Source organism: Brachyhypopomus gauderio, chromosome 4 (genome assembly GCF_052324685.1).
Source record: "Brachyhypopomus gauderio isolate BG-103 chromosome 4, BGAUD_0.2, whole genome shotgun sequence".
Taxonomy (NCBI): Eukaryota; Metazoa; Chordata; class Actinopteri; order Gymnotiformes; family Hypopomidae; genus Brachyhypopomus; species Brachyhypopomus gauderio.
In genome coordinates this window covers 27,599,228-27,620,171 of record NC_135214.1, presented here as the reverse complement: position 1 = coordinate 27,620,171, position 20,944 = coordinate 27,599,228, and the positions used below count along the sequence as shown (strand labels likewise).

Genomic DNA, 20,944 nt, shown 5'->3' with positions numbered 1-20,944 from the left:
TAGCTATAAATGAGGCTCTTTCGTGTACCTCAGGGACTGTTCAATTACCTTGGAGTAATTATTTTGTGCACGTAGTAATTACTTCCTAAGAGATGATGCTGTGCGGATGGTATTGTGTGGCTGTAAACATCATCTTCATAAGGCGTCCGCTTCAAACAGCATCATCGTTCCATTGTGCATTAACGAGATAAACCCATCCACCTCCTCAGCCATGCCTGCATTTGAGCCTGTTCCCTTAAATTGGCACAGTCTATGGTGCGGAGGGAAAAAAATTGTCATCTGAGAGAGCGAGAGAATAACCCGCCATAATTGGTTACGGAATAATGTGACGGACCATCGCGTTGAATCAGGACCGTATTTGACACCGACTGCCTGCTCTCGGCGCACGCTCTGCGATCACTTTTACAGTGGACCGTCCCGCCTGAGGTCTGACACAGCGTGCCCTGTCGTCAGGGGCATCGATCACGCAGTTGGACGGTGCCACTGCAGACACGGTAGGCACAAAGCAGGTACAGCCACCATGCTGTTGTTTACTGAACGGTGTATAAAGTGCCATAATCACCCCCAGGTTCGTCATAGGCCTAGAGCATGGGGCTGTGGCCCTTTTCCAGTCATCTGGCATCAGACAGTCTTTGATGCACGCACTTGGAGGTAAAGTGCACAGAGAGTATGTTTGGAGAGCTACCCTCTCTTTCATCAAGGTTGTTTCCTAGGATTTCAGTTGCATGCCCTTTGCTATTAAGGGAATCTGAGCAGTGAATAGCGTTTTCACTCAGCAGTTTGAATGGGATTCTCAGGCACATGGAAAGAGCTCTCTCTCCTTCTATCTCTCTGTCGGCCACCCTCCCCACCCCCCACCTCCTCTCTTCCCACTTTGTCTTTCTTCTTTCTCCTTCTGTTTTCTGGCACTGCTCCGCTGCGGAGATGGCTCGCAAACGGGGCGGGGAGTTGGGAGTTGCACTGGGTCCAAAGAACGCTAACGACAAAAAAGAAAATCCTCATCCCTCCGCCCAGCGCGCCGGGTTTAGGAGAATTAAACGGTCAGTTCTGATTCCGCCCTGGACCTGGAGTAATTATCTGCCACGATTTGCGGGTGTGATTTGTGGCTACAGTGCACAAGAAAAATCGGGGAGGAGTAAAAACATCAGCAGGGCCATAGGTTGCCATAAATCCGCCCGGCGGTGCAGGGCCCAGGTTTCAGCCTGTGGAAGTAATTCAAGGCGGGCTGCTTTGTAAACCATTTTGGCTCCCGGTCTAATCATATGAGCATCCCCTGTTAATTTCTCCTATTGGCTGGGATCCAATGATGAGGGGGGGCAAGTCAACACAACAGGTCCACCCCAATCTCAGCCATCGATCTGTGACGCATATTACTGAGCTAATCCAATTAATCTATTGCGCTGCTAAGGCGAGATTGTGAAGTCACTGCTCGCCTGTGTCTGTGGCGTGTACATTTGGAATGTGCGTGCGGCCGTTGGGTTAAGCTACCTGAGGGCCTAAAGGATGAAATGGATCTCGCTCTACCTCTCTTGCAGGCTGAAGTGAAGAAGTAATCAAGAGCCAGTAGGCAGTGAAACAATGAGGTCGGAGGCCTTGTTGCTGTATTTCACCCTGCTGCAGATCGCTGGGGCCGGCTTCCCAGAGGACTCCGAGCCAATCAGCATTTCACATGGCAACTGTGAGTAACCAGGAGCTGCTGAAGAACGTCTCTGCCTCTTCGCTCTCCATTCCTCCCTCTCTCATTCGCTCTCATTCCCTCTATCCTATTCTCTCTTTCTCCAATTCTCTCCATCTCTGTCCCATTCTGTCTCATTCTCACTTACTTACACATTCCTCCTGTCTTTACTCTGTCATTCTCTCTTTTCTCTTATTCACACACATGGTTCCTCTTGCTATTTCTCTATTTCACTCTATCTCTCTCTCACATTCTCGCTCTCTCACTCGCACCTGCTATCCTCTCTCCCCTTGTGCTGTTTGAATGTGAGATATGATTCAGTGCCCAGGGAAGCGCACAAGAAAATGTGAACTTAAAATGGTATTTGAAATGGAGTCTTTCTGACATCAAAGGATAATCCTTTATTTTCCCCGTCAAAGCTTAAAGCCTCATGTAGAAGTCTATGTTGGGCAGAGATATAGAATATATTTCTGTTCCATCTTGTTTTTTCCTTTCACCTACCATATTATATGATGGATTCCTGCTATTTGTGTACTGTGGAATTATTTACAGTATTATTTTCAGTTATTAATTTCTCCCTTATTTCAGATACAAAACAGTACCCCGTGTTTGTTGGCCACAAACCAGGAAGGAACAATACGCAACGGCACAAACTGGACATTCAACTGATCGTCGTAACGAACCGGACCCTTTATGTGGCCGCAAGGTCAGTTTGCTTAACTGTCTCGCGCTCTGCGGAGGGGGTTTTGTGTCATAAAGTCCGAACCGCAACGTTTAAACAGAGCCTCGTTCTCACGCGGCCATAGCAACCAGCCCTGCTCTTCCGCTGACCGAAATACACTTTAAACATAACATAAAGCAGCACGTTGTCAAAACATTCTCAGTACAAATGTATGCCAACATAGCTACCCTAGTAATTATACAGTAGGGTCATAATGAAACCGCATGGGGGGAAAAACGACTAGATGGCAGTTGTGAGAGAGTATGTAGACGAAGCAGTTGGCAGGTTGGACGCGCGAGCGATCGTTCACCGTGGAAATGTAAATAAATCACGCTTTCCAGCTTCGCCTCGCGAGAGGCGCGCGCAACAAAGACAGCCGCCAAAACGGAACGGTGTCATCAGCCAGTACTGCTACTGTATCGCACGAGCGCCACAGCACGCAGTCGAGCACGTGCCCGCTGGTGGCTTTCGAATGCGAAAAGAAAACTGGAGGTTGATGAGAGGAGAGCCGTGAGCAGAGCGCGCGCGCCCTGACGACAGGGACGCAGACGCGCGGTGAGAGATAAGGGTCCTGGGGTTTGGCGAGTCATCACTAATTGCCTACATGTTTGTTGTATGGCCAGGCATCGGTGGCTTGCTCCATGCAAGCTTTTGCACATGAGATTTTTTTTTTAATTGAGTTCATTGTGTCTCACCCACAGATGGCCCAGCAGAGATGCAGTCCAAAAGCAGACGCTATTTGTGAATGGCTTCAAGTAATTTGGCTGGTTATGAGGTCCAGTGATTAAAACGCAAGCCAGCTCGACAGTAGGGCACGCAGACATAGCCACGACCAAAATTCTACAAAACTGGATTTGGTTGAAAAAAAAAAAAGAAAAAAAAAACTTGAATATTGGCAGTAAGCACGCGCCACCAGATGCCGTAAAGCCTAGTATTTAGTGGGAGGAAGACAATATTTTACCACCAGAGAGCTGAATTAACTTGCTATCGTCCTTTGAAACTAATTTTAAAACAAATAGAATTGTGATCTTGATGGCGTTATATTAACAGTGAATTGCTTTGAAATACCTCAAAGTTTGGTACATTGTACTTACCTAGTTCAGTACCTGATATTGAAAACAACTGTTTGTTTTGATTTGAATGCAAATTTAAAGAACGTATTTCATGAGTTGCATTATTGCATAAGAGGTTTGAGATTAGCATCTCAGCTGCGAGTTGCCTTTTAGAGAATAGCTGACATGTCTTGGGTAGCCGGGGCTCACCCGTATCTGCTGGGAAATTAGGCCATGGGCTCACAGTGCAAATGCCCCAGAGTGCATGTTTTGCCCCATGTTTATGTGAACTGGCTGGCAAAATCCATGCGTAGTTATAAGAGGCTGAAGGCGAGCATAAGATGCAGCTTAGCCCAGTTAAGCTCCTCACCCACGTCTGGCCACTGGGACGCCGGCTGGCAGCAGATAGCGGTCGGCCACGATGCCCCGCCCAGGCTGCCGTGCACGCTCCCTCTGCCCCGTCCACGGTTCGCCATGGCAACCGCTCCCACCCTCCTTCCGGAGGACGCGGCCCGCCCCTCTTCGTCACGGCCCACGGCGGCCGCCTAGCGCGACGGTTTCACCCGCGGGCGTCAAATCCTGTCGGGCTAATGATGCGGATTACACTTCCTCCGCTCTGACGGAGGCAAGCGCCGCTCGCGCCCACGGCCGCTCCTTCAGTCTGACCGCCGCCGCCCGCAAACCAGAGCGCTGACCAGGCCTCCGCCACGCGCAGCCCCATTACCACGGACGGTGGAACGGCGCCCGGCCCGCCTCGGCCTTAACGGTGCTGCCACCTGCCCAGCGTGAATGTGTGTGTGTGTGTGTGTGGGTAAGTGTGCGTGTGCATGTGAGCATGTGGAGTGTGGAAGGTTGAAGCAGCCAATGTGCAGCGACACCCTGTACCGCGATGGCCTGGTTATTAAGGCAGTGGGTGTAACGGGGATGTTTGTGTATTTTATTTATTTATTTTTGTGACCCATAAATGTGTGTCACAAAGGTGTGGGGCGCATACTAACGAAGGCCCCGACCCAACCCCCCCCCGTCCAGCGCCCACCCCCCAACTCGTCCGTTCAAGAGGGAGATTGTTTTACAAAGGGCCACCAGATGGACCATACTGCCCTATAGTCGCCCCCGAAAGAAGCGGGGTGTTATGAAAACGACATTCCTCAACACAAAGCCTCTCTGTTCAGCTGGTGGATGTTCAAGCCCACCCCACCCCAAACACAGACACATGCATTGCGGCCAGTCCAACGCACCTCGATGCCCCGGCTCTCAGAGTGAGCCGATACGTGAGATTCCGTAACACCCCGGCACACGAGGCTTCGTTTGTTTGCTCACGACAAGCTCCCTGAGCCCTTGTTTTGCTTGGCCGGCCCGCAACCTCGCATGCTCGGCTCCGACGGCGCTCCGCGCTCGTGACGATCTACAGCTGGTGGAGGAGCCCGACTTCCACGTTGGCACGGCGATCCTCGGCCGCTCTTGCCAGGAGGGCCGGGGATGCCCGGTGCCGGCCGGAGGTCAGAATGGATCTCACGCTGACGTGGCCACAGGTGCGGCCGCTGTTCCTACGGGTCACGTTTGCACAGTGACCACAGCAACATGGCGAAGGCTGGATGTTATTAGTCTCACGTGTTGCTGACGGCTGCCTTATCTCCTCACCGCAGGAGAGGTTGAACAGAGAATGTGCAGTGACAATGTGAACAATGTGGAGGCCTTGAGGGTCAGGTGACCATTTGAAACACACCATTTTAAATGCACGATTAATAAAGCTGTAATGCTTTTAGGTACTATTAATTTACTCCTCTAGGCCTTTTTTTCTTTTATATTTCTATTTATTTGCAGTTCAGTATTACATTTACAGCAAGAGGACATGATGTTTGTTCACTCATATTTAACGGACCTTTATGTAATGCATCAGGATCGGTTTTTGAATTTCACTTAATGATTTAACAGCATCAAGCTCAGTCAGTCAGTGATGTCAGAGTGGATCCTCAGCAGTTGTAATTATTCGGTAGAATGGAATTTCATTAATGAACTGGAGGACAGTCAACTGAGAAGACACCTTACCTGCACCAATTGAAATTCATTAGGATTGGAGCTCAATTACTCCACAGAAATGTGATCTAGGATCACCTGGGGTTTAGCTTTCTGTAATCTAGAAGTGGCGTGTCGGTGATCTTGACCACTGCTTTTTAGCATGGAATAGGAGTCCGGCTGCATGCATTTAAAACTAGCCAAGATATGGGGAGTTAGCTTTTTTCTTTTGTGAATGTAGGAGCAATTATTCTCCATTAGTTTTAGAATGACTTATCCAGCCACTGGGACCCAGTGCCCGACTTGATATCAGCGGCCACCGTTACCACTGACTACCATGGCCATATCTGCTTGACCGGTTCGAATCATTTTGAGCACCGTGTAATGAAACCGTTTATAACACGACAATTTGTTGGCTTGAGACTATGTAGGACTTGCCATTTAACCAAGGCAGCTAAGAGTGAGAATATCTACCTTTTCTCTGCAGACTTCTGTGACATTCAGTAGAGACTATGAACTGTTTGAAATTTGACACATGTATGATTAATTACTGGGCTCTGACTGAGAATTTGGATAACATAATTCGGAAGAGGCTTATCCAGCTGGATTCTTCCAAGCCCCAGGAAACTTGCATAAATGGATTCATTTCAGAAATGGCTTCTCTTCCAGACTTTATTACATTTGGGTAATGAGAATGCAAGCCACTGTGCAGGTTGTTAGATATAATTAAACTGAACTCTGAAGATGTCGACGAGGCACTCTGATTAAAAACACATTTGCAAAAAAATTTCAAACAAATTAACCAATTTACAGCAACACTCCCAGTTCTACAAGCTCTCCCGTTCAATATGTGCTAAAAGTTGCTGTGTATACAGAAAGTGCAGGTTTTGGCAAGGGTCATTTAAGCCATGAGTTTATGTATACCATATGTTGGTAGTGATGGAAGCATAACCAGTTGAAACACATAACCCTTGTCTCATGTTTTAATGAGTGTTGGTATTGATTTCCTGTGGTTGAGCACCAAACTTAATTGACCTGAACCACACTCGATGACTTAGCACCCCCTCCACCGGCGCACAACCTTCCCCCAGGAACAAGAGTGGCTTTGTGGGGGTTGGAGTACTTTGAAATCCTTATTCCCCCTGTCTGCCAGTGTGGATGCGTAGTCTATTGTAACCAAAAGTGCACTGCAATTAAAACATTACCAGACTCTCATCGGTTTTCTCCGGGTTTTCTGCCCGGAATGAATTACGTCTGTGCTCTTCACAGGGATCACATATATACGGTGGACATCGACACAACCGGTGGAGCAGAGGAGATCTTTTTCAGCAAGGTGAGTGTCGTCGTCCCCCATCGAACTGTCCTCCAGGACATGATCTGTCCCTCCCCAGCAATTACCTGGCAGCAGAGTAACCTGAGCCACGCTCTGATGGGACACATTCCAGCACCACGGCCCCGCTAAGCACATTATCCTATCAGCAGTCAGCGCCATGCGTCATCCTTCCTAAAAAGAGGGAGACTGGAGATTTATGGGCGCCTTGTTTAGCCTGCACGCTCTTCCAACACCAGACAACAGTAAAACAACAAGATTGATCCGGGGCTCGGAGGAGAGCGAGCTCCAGATTGATTAACCAAGGGCAACAGTTTAGCATCAGTGTTTAATCAATTAGCGGTCTGTAAATGCGTTCTGAGGCTCACAAAGCCCCCCTGTACCGGCGGCCGGTTTGACCCGGGGGCCACTGAGAGAAGGCCGTAATCTAGTATAATGCGGTAGGCAGTGCGCCCGTACCGGCTCGGTCTGAGCCGTTCCTCGGCGTAAAGCCTCAGTAGATCACTACTGATTCTCCATCGATTTCCTCTCAACAGAAACTGACATGGAAATCCAGACAAGCTGACGTGGACACCTGCAGAATGAAAGGAAAGCATAAGGTATACCGGCATCTGCATGTGTGTGTACACGTCTCCATGTGCATGTGTGTGTTTCGTGTGTTATAACGCAAAATCTGTTGGGATAACTTGATGGTCCCAAATTGAATAAATGCTTTTAGGTCCAGCATAATGCAATTATGTAACTCGATGCAAGGGAGAAACTCTTGTTTCTATAGTTATACATTTGGAACTTGTAATGGTATAATCAGTAATGGATTGTAACTTAATGGACTGAAATAAAGGGTGATAAAGAGGCAAAATTTTGAAACAGCCAGACCAACCCTTTTATAGCCTGCAAAATGTTGTAGCAAGCAAATGTTTCCCATAAAAGTAGGTTGTGATAAATAAATAAAAAGCATTTTAGATTACCCAGGCATACAAAATGTTGCTTTCCACGTCCTCTGAGCTCTTTCAGTGGAGCAGAAGTGGCCTGAACCTCTCCTTCTCCCATGTTCATTCCCAGGATGAGTGCCACAATTTCATCAAGGTTCTCCTCCAGCAGAATGATGACACCTTGTTTGTGTGTGGAACGAATGCTTTTAACCCCTCCTGTCGAACATACAAGGTATTGTTCCATTCTCTCACGACCTCTTTCTGCTCAGTCGGAATGCTCCGTGGATCTGGTATGCAAACAGCTCAATGAGGCGGTGACATACTGTAGCAGCCAAAGCGCAGGAAGCAGCGGACTGTGATGGATTACCGCCACATGAGTGATTTGCAGGTGTGGGCCGGCAGTGTCACTGAGGGCCAGCTGAGACCCGGGTGGCTAGTGTTAGCTGCTGTCATGTTGACGCCGCGTCTGGTCAGACGTGAAAGTGTTCATCGTTTGTTTTGACATATTTATCAGAGGAGAATCGGCTCAGGCGGCCAGGGTGGGGGTGGGGGTGGGAAGACATGCGAGAACTTGTACTGGCTTGGTAAGAAATTAAAAAAACATTAACCACCAGCTAGAGAAACGGCATGACGAGAGGCCCCTTTCATTTTTTCAGATGTTCTGCGCCAGTCCCAGAAGATGTTCTCCGGGACGTTCCTCTATGCACCTTTTGAGGTGCACGCATTAGCCAGTGACACTAATGAATGGGGTTTTTTTTTTTGTTTGTTTGTTTTAAATGCAGATTTTTTTTGGGCGACATGCTCGTAGTTGTCGCCGAGATGTTCTCACCAGCCTCTCTCCTTTTTGTGAGTGTTGAATGGTCTTTTTTAGGCTTTAGGTCCTTTCATTGGCTAGAGTCTGGTAGAGTTGCCCTTTGAACCCTGCTTTCTTCCTCTGTTGCATTTATTTTAGTGGAATTTGTAGGCATGAAGTCTTTTGATGGGGCTTTATTGAGGACAATGCACATAGAAACAGTTGTTTAAGGGAATGTGATTTAGTCATTTAAATGATATAGAATATAGAATAATAATCTTCGAATGTATCCAAGGCTGTGTATTAACCTTCCCTCCTATTAAAAATAAAAAAACAAACTTGTTCAAAAGAGTCTGAAGACCTTTTGCCAGGAGCTGCAGAAGCTGCCCACATATTTCCCCCCTGCAGATCTTTGGCCCCAGTGAGCCCTTGGGTGTGCCTGCTTCTGAGGTGCTGTAGTCGGATGGTGCATGTGTGTCCACGTTGGCCAGCCTTTTGCCTTTCCATCCTCCCGGTGTGACGGCTCTGAAAAGGGCTTCTGTTTCAGGGCCAAACTCGTCCCACATTAATCAGAACCTCTGAGAGAGAGCAGAGGAGGGAGGTCCACTGGACAAATGTTCTGCTGAATGGCATTGCTGCTACATAGCCCCTCCCTCCTGTCCCACAAAAACCCCTCCCCCACAAACACCCCCACCCCACCCCCACCCTCCCGAGGGCCCATCTGCGGCCCACTTGCGCTTCGGCGTGCCCTCGGGACAGCTCAGACAGACACCTTGGCAGCCACAGACCGGGCTCAGAACAGACGAGCGGGTCTTTGTGTATTAAAGCCTCTCTCAGCTGCCTGATATATGGCTGGTGTGGATTACATCACCTGTTGCCGGGCGGAGCTGAGGGAGAGGAGAGCGGCAAGATGCAGGTGGTATGGCTGTTCCTACCTAATGACTGGCAAAGGGAATGAAATAAGTTTGCACAGTCATTACAAAGAGATTGGGGGTGGGGGGTTCTAATATGTTCTGGAAACTGTATATATGTGAATGATGGCCCGATTGGTGTAATATGATGCACCTCCCACAATTCGTCTACTGAAGTGTTGGCTAGGCAGTGTGAGGCTGTGCCTAGATTTCTGGCAAAATTCCTTGTTTTGATAGAATTAATGAGGTTATCAGTCAAAGTCCTCCTTCAAGAGAAGTAAGTAGGATGATGAAGTAGACGAAACAACAGGGTATTTTTTATAAGTCCCTCCTTGCTGTAAGATGCAAAGCTGACCTCGTATATGTGGGCACTGTCTATGAGCGTCTTCCTCTATTGAAAAGTCAAGAATAGTTCTCAGGCTTGTAAGATGGCCTTAAAAACAGCAGAGGTTAGTGCCACAGTCTGATCCAACAGATAAGCACGGCCCTCATGTACACAGCTCCAGGCAGGTTTTAACGTCTGGGGACATATCGTAAAACAACAAACAAACAAGCAAACAAACAAGTCTTTTTATAAGATGGGCAGTGATTCATGGGAACAGCATTCTTCCCTACCCAGTGCACCCGAGTCCAAGATTCCTTTTGCTTAACACCTTTTTGTAATAAATGTTAATTAGACTCTGGGTGTCACTGACTGATATTTCATATTCCCCAGCAGTAATTCTGCATGCAGCAGAGTCTTGGGGGTGACCTTTTTTCAGTGGCTAGATGATAGCTCTTTCCACCAAAATAGAAAGGAAAATGACCTGTTTAGAAGCCAGAAGGGGAGGTGAGCACAGTTATACTTCAGCAAGCTTCAGCTTTTGTCAAGAGCATAAAGTTGTTGTTGTTTTTTTTTTTTATGAAATCACTGTACAATAATCAGCTTGGAAGCACATCTCTAGACACTAGTTAAAACAGACCTTTTTCTTCCCACAGTTGACTAGCTTTCTTTGACTCACATTTATTATTGGTTTCTTACATCAAGTTGGCTGTAGACAGTGATCGGAACAGCAGAGATATAGAGTGTGTAGGTGAAGAGGTGTGCACTGTGTACCACGTGGGTGGAGCTGACCCTTGACCCCTCCATCTCTCTCCCTAGACGGACAGCCTGGAAGCCGACGGAGAAGAGATCAGCGGAATGGCCCGATGTCCTTATGACGCCAAACACGCCAATGTTGCCTTGTTTGCTGGTGAGCCAATGATACAGTATTGTGGGGGGAAAATGGCTAATGGAATATTTCTTTCAGCCTTTCATGCAAGCTGGTTATCAGTGGTGACTACAAGACATACCACAGTTATTAAACAGTAACACGGATTATTAAAATTCTGGACTCGAAGCACACCAGGAACTCAGAAGGACCTCGCAGGCTGTCTGGCCTGGAATGCCGGAGGACCTGCGAGGGGCCTGAGCTCATCCTGCCACAGTCGCTCTTTGTGTTTCTGGGACGATCCCTCCGCCTGCCGGCTTTCGCCTGTGGCTGCTTTGGAAACACATGAAACTATTGTGGTATTGGGGGTGGGGAATGGGGGATCCTCCCCAAAATATGGGAATTAAAAATATCTCCCAAGATGGAAAACCCAGATGAGTCAACGCCCCATTAGTGGCTTGAGAAAGGCTTCCAGTTTGAGGCCTGTGAAAGTGATTCATTCCCAATGATAGTCAGAGTTATGCTAATTGCGATACTGCCATCATATTGTTTTGTTTTGCCAAAGCAGAGCAAACCACTGATGATGATTCATTAGGTTTTCCTTTAATTGCAAGTATCATCTGCAGCTTTTTCCTTTGAACTTTTGACTGTGTGTGTATGAGAGAGAGTGAGTGAGAGAGAGAGAGAGAGAGAGAGAGAAGAGAATATGTTTATGGATACTAGGTCTGTGGATACTAGGAGTTTGTCACTGTGATATTTCACCACGCTGTCTTTTGGTTTGGGCTCTGCGGTCCTGCGTGTGCTGGAGCGGTGGGAAGGTTTTGGCCTGTGTGTGCTCACCACGGCTGATGGGAACACTCCTTCCCGGCTCTTTTGGTTTCTTCTGCAGATGGAAAGTTGTACTCGGCCACGGTCACCGACTTTCTGGCCATCGACGCTGTCATTTACCGCAGCCTGGGAGACAGTCCGACCCTGCGCACAGTCAAACACGACTCAAAATGGCTGAAAGGTGAGCGGAGGACGGCAGCGATTTGAGATAGCGTGTTTTTTTTTTTTAAGAGCATTATGTTTGTTTGGGCTGAGTTAAGGAGAGTTTCCTCTTCTTTGTCTGGCCTGCTGATACAAAGATGGCCTTGCATTAGTTTATAGAGCACTTATATCAAGTTTAGTCTTTTGTTCTTCCTGTTTGGGATTGTGCTGTTTCGGGGGGGGGGGGGGGTTGAGGAAAACCAGGGTCAAGGTGTAGGAGTGTGCGTGTGTTTATCCTGTCTTTACGTGTTTATTGCAGAGCCTTACTTTGTCCAGGCTGTGGATTACGGGGACTTCATTTACTTCTTCTTTCGGGAAATTGCCATGGAATACAACAGCATGGGAAAGGTGAGGAGGTGGTGTGTGAGGAGGTGGTGTGTGTGAGGAAGCGGTGTGTGTGAGGAGGTGGTGTGTGAGGAGGTGGTGTGTGTGAGGAGACGGTGTGTGAGGAGGTGGTGTGTGTGAGGAGGTGGTGTGTATGAGGAGGTGGTGTGTATGAGGAGGCGGTGTGTGTGAGGAGGCGGTGTGTGAGGAGACGGTGTGTGAGGAGGTGGTGTGTGTGAGGAGACGGTGTGTGAGGAGGTGGTGTGTGTGAGGAGGTGGTGTGTGTGAGGAGGTGGTGTGTATGAGGAGGCGGTGTGTGTGAGGAGGCGGTGTGTGAGGAGACGGTGTGTGAGGAGGTGGTGTGTGTGAGGAGGTGGTGTGTATGAGGAGATGGTGTGTGAGGAGGTAGTGTGTGTGAGGAGGCGGTGTGTGTGAGGAGGTGGTGTGTGAGGAGGCGGTGTGTGTGAGAAGGCGGTGTGTGAGGGGATGGTGTGTGTGAGGAGGTGGTGTGTGAGGAGGCAGTGTGTGTGAGGAGGTGGCGGTGTGTGAGGAGGAGGGTGGTGTGTGTGAGGAGGCGGTGTGTGAGGAGACGGTGTGTGTGAGGAGACGGTGTGTGAGGGGATGGTGTGTGTGAGGAGATGGTGTGTGAGGAGGCAGTGTGTGTGAGGAGGTGGCGGTGTATGAGGAGGAGGTGGTGTGTGTGAGGAGGTGGTGTGTGAGGAGGCGGTGTGTGTGAGGAGGCGGTGTGTGTGACAAGGCGGTGTGTGTGAGGAGATGGTATGTGTGAGGAGGTGGTGTGTGTGAGGAGGTGGTGTGTGTGAGGAGGTGGTGTGTGTGAGGAGATGGTATGTGTGAGGAGGTGGTGTGTGTGAGGAGACGGTGTGTGTGAGGAGGTGGTGTGTGTGAGGAGGCGGTGTGTGTGTGAGGAGACGGTGTGTGTGAGGAGGCGGTGTGTGTGACGAGGTGGTGTGTGTGAGGAGATGGTATGTGTGAGGAGGTGGTGTGTGTGAGGAGGTGGTGTGTGAGGGAGGTGGTGTGTGTGAGGAGACGGTGTGTGTGAGGAGGCGGTGTGTGAGGAGGCGGTGTGTGAGGAGACAGTGTGTGTGAGGAGACGGTGTGTGTGAGGAGGTGGTGTGTGTGAGGAGACGGTGTGTGAGGAGGTGGTGTGTGTGAGAAGGTGGTGTGTGAGGAGGTGGTGTGTGTGAGGAGACGGTGTGTGTGAGGAGGTGGTGTGTGTGAGGAGACGATGTGTGTGAGGAGGTGGTGGTGTGTGAGGAGGTGGTGTGTGTGAGGAGACGATGTGTGAGGAGGTGGTGTGTATGAGGAGACGGTGTGTGAGGAGGTGGTGTGTATGAGGAGACGGTGTGTGAGGAGGTGGTGTGTGTGAGGAGACGGTGTGTGAGGAGGTGGTGTGTGTGAGGAGACGGTGTGTGAGGGAGGTGGTGTGTGTGAGGAGGCGGTGTGTGTGAGGAGGTGGTGTGTGTGAGGAGGCGGTGTGTGAGGAGGTGGTATGTGTGAGGAGGCGGTGTGTGTGAGGAGGCGGTGTGTGTGAGGAGACGGTGTGTGTGAGGAGACGGTGTGTGAGGAGACAGTGTGTGTGAGGAGGCGGTGTGTGAGGAGGTGGTGTGTGTGAGGAGACGGTGTGTGAGGAGACGGTGTGTGTGAGGAGGCGGTGTGTGTGAGGAGACGGTGTGTGTGAGGAGGCGGTGTGTGAGGAGACGGGTGTGTGAGGAGACGGTGTGTGTGAGGAGGCGGTGTGTGAGGAGACAGTGTGTGTGAGGAGGCGGTGTGTGAGGAGACGGTGTGTGTGAGGAGGCGGTGTGTGAGGAGGTGGTGTGTGTGAGGAGACGGTGTGTGAGGAGACGGTGTGTGTGAGGAGACGGTGTGTGTGAGGAGGCGGTGTGTGAGGAGACGGTGTGTGAGGAGGTGGTGTGTGTGAGGAGACGGTGTGTGAGGAGACGGTGTGTGTGAGGAGGCGATGTGTGAGGAGGCGGTGTGTGAGGAGACGGTGTGTGTGAGGAGGCGGTGTGTGAGGAGAACGGTGTGTGAGGAGACGGTGTGTGAGGAGACGGTGTGTGTGAGGAGACGGTGTGTGAGGAGACGGTGTGTGAGGAGGCGGTGTGTGAGGAGGCGGTGTGTGAGGAGACGGTGTGCGTGACACGCCGTCATCTCAATCACGGCTTGCTGCGCTGCGTTTCCTACTTGGGCAGCAAACACAGGACGTGCCGTCAAAACAGGAAGCAAACAGGAAGTGACCATCTCAAATCTGTGAGAGGGGGGGTGGGGGGGGGGGGGGGGGGGGGGGGGGGGGGGGGGGGGGGGGGGGGGGCGGGGTGTTCTCTGAGGGGTCATTTTCAAAATGGAAAAACACACTCAGGATGGACAGATTAAAAATAACTCGGAGAACTCCCTAGACATTGTCTAAACTCTAGGTCTGAAGTCCCAAAATAACTCCCTATTTCCTCGACTATACCTAAAGCTTATTGGCAATTAAATAAGGAACTTTAAAACCAGATAGAATTACAGTGAATTAACTTATTGAGTGTCATTTACCAGTTTTTGTCATTCCTCGTTCAAGGCCGTGTGCTACGTGCTGTTTGCATGCTGGGTGATCTGTGGCTGGAGACTAATTGTAGTGTATTCACCTACTGTAAATATAGCTTTCAGCACTTACAGTACAGATGGATTTGAAAGATTACTGTAATTACAGCTAAGTTGCTCTGCTAGTGCGAGGTCTTAAGTGCTATGTTGGCGGACTGTTAAGGCCCAAAACGAAAGAAAAATATTTGTACAGACAAGTTCATATAACGTCCAACAATACACATATTCTATGTATTATTGAATTATAAATACCAAAACACAATGGACATCTGATTTACTCTCAAAGCGCGTATTAGTGCGGTGCGTTTTGTCTTTGCGTGCTGCTGCGACCCCGGCGCTCGAGGGCGTGAGGGCGTGTGAGTGACGGGGTGTGCTGGGCCCTGTGCCAGGTGGTGTTCCCGCGGGTGGCGCGGGTGTGTAAGAACGACCGGGGCGGCTCTCAGCGTGTGCTGGAGAAGCAGTGGACGTCCTTCCTGAAGGCACGCCTCAACTGCTCCATCCCCCGGCGACTCCCACTTCTACTTCAACATCCTGCAGGCCGTCACCGGCGTCATCCACGTCGACGGACGCCAACGTGGTCATGGCCACCTTCTCCACGCCGTACAACAGGTGTGCACGGTTTTGGCTATAACCTTGACGTCCAATTCCCCCCCCCCCCCCCCCCCCCCCCAACCCCGCCAACACACGTCAGCCCGTAATGTGGAGCCACAATATTTGGAGGAAGTATCTTTTGAGTTTACTATTAATAATGAATGGAGGACCAAGCTCGCATTCGACTCCTTTATCTAAATTAGAATCGCCGCGCTGGTGAAGAGCTCGGCGCTCTCCGCCAGTCCCCGTGTTATGGCGCTTTAAGGAGATAAACCAATTGCTTGTGACAGTGCAATTGAGCTTGCCTAATGGGCATTAAAATCTGCCACGCAACTAAGAAATTTCAATGAGGGTTTCGGTTAGGGCCATATTCAAAGTTAATCAAAGCGTAGAGAATGAACTCCTATTGACTGGAAGTTTCAGCTGTACAATGGGGACCCATTAGTCATCGCTTCTGAACGGCTGCTCTGACACGGAGCCAGCTCTGCCTCGCGGCCGAGAATTTCTGCCTTATTACCAAGATTTACAGTTTTGGCCACCGACGTTAACAGAATTCCATCTCTGTAGCTATCGTGAGCCTTTTTTACAATGCGCTCCTCCAAATGTGGGCTTGTTGTGAAGGGGGCGGGGGGGCAGGGTTTCGGGGCGCTGTGATTGGTGCGGCCTCTGGTGCCTGCGGCTGATTTGCTGTGCGTCTTCTCGTCCCAGCATTCCAGGCTCGGCCGTGTGCGCCTACGACATGGCCGACATCGCCGCGGCGTTCACCGGACGCTTCAAGGAGCAGAAGTCGCCCGACTCCACCTGGACGCCGGTGCCTGAGGAGAGGGTGCCCAAGCCCAGGTACCTGCCAGCGTCTCTGTCTCCCCCTGTTATCTCTGGCCCTCCCAGCTAAGATTCTTAACTCGGGCCAGCATGGGGGTAAGCACATGGCTTTCATCAAGCGTACAATAGCATCCCAGGACACCGACGACGCTCTAGCAGACGTTGCGTTGTTGTTTGGGTACTCTGGTACATGGTGCCGGCCGCACTTACGAATATCTACAGATGACTTAGGAAGGCATTATGTGGGCCTTATGAATGAGTCATGGCCACCTTGGGTTATGTTCTGAATAACGTGCTACCGTGCCGAGAGGGAGAGAGAGAGAGGGAAAGAGAGAGAGAGAGAGAGAGAGAGAGAGAGAGAGAGAGTGAGAGCATAACAGCAAATGAGGCATGAGCTCATTTTCCAGATGGCTGACCAATTTTCCAAAAGCACCAGCCAGTCTGGTCAATCTTTGTCCCCCGTACCCCTAATTATCACACAGTGAGCTAGTTTGAATTCCCCCCTGAAATAGCACTTTGAGCATCGATCCAGGCGAGACGAATCAGAGATGTCCCTTGCCTCCATATGGTTCGTCGCCATGTCAAACAACGGGTATCGGCAGCAACAATTAACATAAAAATTATGTGTTTGCGGAGAAAAACAAGGTCGGGTGTTAATGAGGATGAAGACAAGAGCTTTTTATGCACGTTTTATTTTTCCCCTCAGTGGCACGTGTGAGCCAGCCCATGTACGCTGCGTCTGATCTGTGCTTGTTCTTCAAGAGGAAAGGCACCATATGTTGCTTGTGTACTCAGAGCAAAGCTTAGTCAGCCAGTACAACATGAAAGACATCCAACTAGCACAAACTACAATAAAACTACATGTTTCCTCCATAACGCCATATTTGGAAATGTTGTGATTTGACAGAAAGCACACTAGAAATATAAATGTTTCATATTGTAATGCCCTTAAGTGTAATTCATGTAATTCAGGTAATCCAGCGCAATCAGTTCAAGTGATTCTCAGTCTCTCTCTCCTTTCTCTCTCTCCATTTGTCTCTCATTCCTCTCTCTCTCCCTCCCGTTAACCTCCCTCCCCTCTCTCTCTCTCTCTCTCTCTCTCTCTCTCTCCATCTCCCTATCTCCACCACCCACCCCCCCCCCTCTCTTTCTATCTCTTATCTCCACCACCACCCACCCCCCTCTCCCCTCTCTTTCTATCTCCTTATCTCCACCACCCACCCACCCCCCTCTCTCTCTCTCCATCTCCCTATCTCCCTCCCTCCTCTCTCTATCTCTTTAGGCCTGGCTGCTGTGCTGGAACGTCATCAGCAGAAAGATACAAGGTCTCCAACGAATTTCCAGACGACACTCTGAACTTCATCAAGATGCACCCTCTGATGGACGAGGCAGTGCCCTCCATTGCCCACCCGGCCCCTGGTTCCTGAAGACCATGGTCCGGTGAGCAGCCTCGCGGGTCCGGCTCTCTTCTGCTTGCAGGGCCTCGGTGGTCATAGTTCTGGTCCTCCTGGTGTATAGCGTATGGATCCTGAATGAGGACTAGTCAGATCACCCTGAAATAACTCCATATAATGATTCATTTCTAATGTTATGTGTGGATTAATGGCTTCTCTTCTGTATGATAATCGCTGCTCGTTTTGGCAATGGATCCTGTCATTTGCAATGCAGAAGTGTGGCCCAGTCAAATTCAGACTCTAAGCGCCCCTCGAATAGATTCATTTAGTATCTGGGGGCAGGGGGGTTGGAATATCTATTTCACCAGTATGGAGCTGCCTATTCTTCAGATGTAGGAAGTGAGCTGGAAACAGAATCTGGAATAAGACTTCATCTCAACTCTGCCCTGAAGCGGAGATGGTTGAATTCATGGGTTTTCTTTTTCTAGCAAATTAGAACAATAGCGTCCATTTCTAAAGCAGGATCTTCCTGTCAGGCAGAACCTATAAAGAAGTCTAAGATTCTCAGGTCAGACCACAAAATTTGACCTTGTTTTTAAAGAAGGAATCAAACGCTAACAGACTGTGAGAAGAACGCCCCTTGTGTCACTTCCCTGATATCTTTTACAGTAACACTCCTTAATGAGGTCTGTGTAAATTTGCTGAACCTTTCAATCGTTGAAGAAACATTGCTGTGGTATGTCTCATGTTGATTCCCTCCCTGTTCTCATATATCCCTCTGTAGACTCAAGAGATTTGCAAAGATGAAGAAAAATCCTGGATAATTTATTTGTCTTACCATTTCCATCTCACCAGCTTTAATTACCTTGAAAGTGTATTTGCATACTGATTTAAAAATTATACATACATTTGATTAACATGGAGATAAGCGTGGTAATTGGAGCAATGGCCACTAGATAACGGCCTAATTTCTTTAGCGAGAGCAGAGACGAACGTTTTTAAATCGCAGAATCGTCGGGCACTTTTCTTTCCTGATTCATACTGTTCTCTCCCCCCTCCCCCTTGTCACTCCAGATATCGGCTCACTCGCATAGCGGTGGATAACGCCGCGGGGGCCCCATGGCAACTACACCGTCATCTTCCTGGGCTCGGAGAGGGGCATCATCCTCAAGTTCCTGGCTAAAATGAAGAGCGGCTTCCTGAACGACAGCCTCTTCCTGGAGGAGCTGAGCATCTACAACCCGGAGAAGTGTGTATTCCAATAGGCCCCGCCCCCCATATGCCCCGCCCTTTGTGTGCCCCGCCCCCTGATGCTTCCCCAAAGCGTTTTATCAGGTTACAGCCCCTGGAGTGCGGCGGGTAAAGTAAAGAGAGCTCAGTGGAACTTCTGGGCTGATGCCACAGCGCCCAGCCTAACGAACGCTGAATGATTAAAGAATGTGGGATGGTTTAGAGGAGCAGGGGTTGGGGGGGGGGGGACTTGGTGGGTGTAGTGGATCAGATGTGTGTCTCCAAGCCACCCCGCCGCACCCCCACCTCTTTGGAAGCCACGGTGAGTTGGTTTGGGGGGTTTTTAAGGAGACCGCTGTTGTTAGGATGCTGAGCCGTGCCGTGTGACAGAGCATGGAAGGAGCGTACGAACCTGATCCCTCCCCCGCACCTCCCTCCTCCTCCTCCTCCTCCTCCTCCTCCTCCTCTACGCACACACCGTGGAATGGGCCGAGATCTCTCCCTGGCTGACCGCCGCGTGGCTTAGCTGTAGCAGTTAGCGTCACGGACTTTGCAGGGAAGGATCAGAGCAAAGATGCTCACTGCACATTACATAGGGTAGATGGGCTGTACGTCTTAATGGAGAGCTCTGCTGCATGGGGGCCAAGCCTCGAAGAGTAGGAATTAAATCCCCCCCCCCCCCTTTAGATGTGTGGAGCAGGGGATTAGAGCTCTGTGGCCTTCCAGGCAGCCACCGTGCCATGAGAGAGGAGGAAGGAGGAAAACAAGAGCGTGATGCTCTGTAGCTTTATCAAAGAAAGACGCCGTACAGCTAACTGCTAAACTAGGGCTTTGATGTTGCACTTTACTGAAAACCAGTGGAGACGTGGGGGTGAGAGACGCCTTTGAACCGCTCGCCCTGTGCTGCCTCCACAGGTGCAGTGTCGACGGCGTGGACGACAAGCGAATCGTCAGCATGCAGATCGATGGCGGGAGCCACTCCCTCTTCGTGGCCTTCACGTCCTGCGTGGTCAAGGTGCCGCTGTCACGCTGCGAGAGACACGGGAAGTGCAAGAAGTGAGTGACCAACCCCCCCCCCCCCCCCCCCCCCCCCAGTCCGCTGACCGGCTCCCAGCATGCCTGTGTGTTATTGCCGAGAACAGACCCGAGACGTGTACTCTGTCAGTAGACACGGGAGATGATTGCTGGCAGATTGCATAACCCCCATGAAAGGCGGCCTGACAGACCAGGTGTGTGTGTGTGTGTGTGTGTGTGTGTGTGTGTGTGTGTGTGTGTGTTCTCCTCCCACAGGTCTTGCATCGCCGCCAGGGACCCATACTGCGGCTGGGTGTCGGAGGGAGCCTGTCGAGAAGTCGTCACCAGCTCAAAGTACGTCGACCCGGCCCTGATGCGTACGCTAGCACCTCGAGCTGCGCTGACCTATGTCCACCCCCTGTGGTGTATCGGCCATTTGCACTCACACTCTCCTGTGGCTTCATCTAATAACAGCCTTGCTAACCCCCCCAAGCACCACCACCTCCCAATCCCCGATCCTTGTGGCAGAGCGTAAAGGAAAATCTGACAAAGAGAGCCGGGGAGATATATTGACTCTTTTTATTACTGTATTTACCATGTTGGGGCCAACCGCCTGCTGAACAAACTTCACATGGCATTTCTCGGGGAGCGTTATGCATGCCGTCAGAATTACAGGAGCAGGCCTTTCTCCCGCGCCCGGCGACTCTGGAGCTGTGCAAAGCAATTGGTCATCGCAGGCTATTTCTTTCCACCCGTGACTATCCTGTTATTATGTCTGAAGCCTCGCCCCGCTCTGACCGAGCTCCCCGCTCTGGATACTGAGCCGCCAGATGCATTAGGTGACGCCCCGCGGTTGCCAGAGTGACAGCGAGTATTGTGGTGAGCGGTAAGGATGGCGCTCTAGTTCGGCACCTCGCACGCCGGCTAAGGCTAATGAAACGTGCCAGATCAAAACAGGAGAGGAGGAAGCGTGAGTGGCCACTTCCTGTCCAGACCTGAAGTGGTTAGACAGACAGAGCGGGACGTGTTTCTTTTTGTTCAGGGGTGTTTAGTTCAGAGCAGGAAGAACTGTGACTTCACACTTTGACTCATTTGACTCTTTTTATAGTAGTGCAGCAGCCTAGAGTGTCTGCTCCATACTGTGATAGGTGCAATTAGATTTACGTTAAGATATTGAGTCGCTTTGATGGCCAGACATCATATGCCCTTAATCTACTGGGCCAAATTCATAAAACCTACTGTCATATTTAATGTGATGTTAACAGCGAATAGCACCAGGGTGAGGCGCTTACTCATTCATAAATGTGGATTGCCAGCGT

General features: G+C 50.1%; 1 protein-coding gene across 1 annotated transcript in view; it reads left to right on the top strand.

Annotated features, from left to right (window-relative positions):
- Positions 1–20,944, top strand: part of sema6a (sema domain, transmembrane domain (TM), and cytoplasmic domain, (semaphorin) 6A) — a 59,272-nt gene that overhangs the window by 22,532 nt on the left and 15,796 nt on the right. Inside the window, 18 exon segments of the mRNA XM_077003498.1 lie at positions 1,536–1,678; positions 2,264–2,381; positions 6,734–6,797; positions 7,331–7,393; positions 7,857–7,958; positions 10,572–10,662; positions 11,510–11,629; positions 11,909–11,997; positions 14,964–15,074; positions 15,076–15,144; positions 15,146–15,183; positions 15,874–16,005; positions 17,270–17,396; positions 17,399–17,427; positions 18,456–18,492; positions 18,494–18,630; positions 19,527–19,667; positions 19,902–19,979. Of these exon segments, the coding sequence (XP_076859613.1) occupies positions 1,579–1,678; positions 2,264–2,381; positions 6,734–6,797; positions 7,331–7,393; positions 7,857–7,958; positions 10,572–10,662; positions 11,510–11,629; positions 11,909–11,997; positions 14,964–15,074; positions 15,076–15,144; positions 15,146–15,183; positions 15,874–16,005; positions 17,270–17,396; positions 17,399–17,427; positions 18,456–18,492; positions 18,494–18,630; positions 19,527–19,667; positions 19,902–19,979 (1,646 nt within the window). The 5' untranslated portion in view covers positions 1,536–1,578.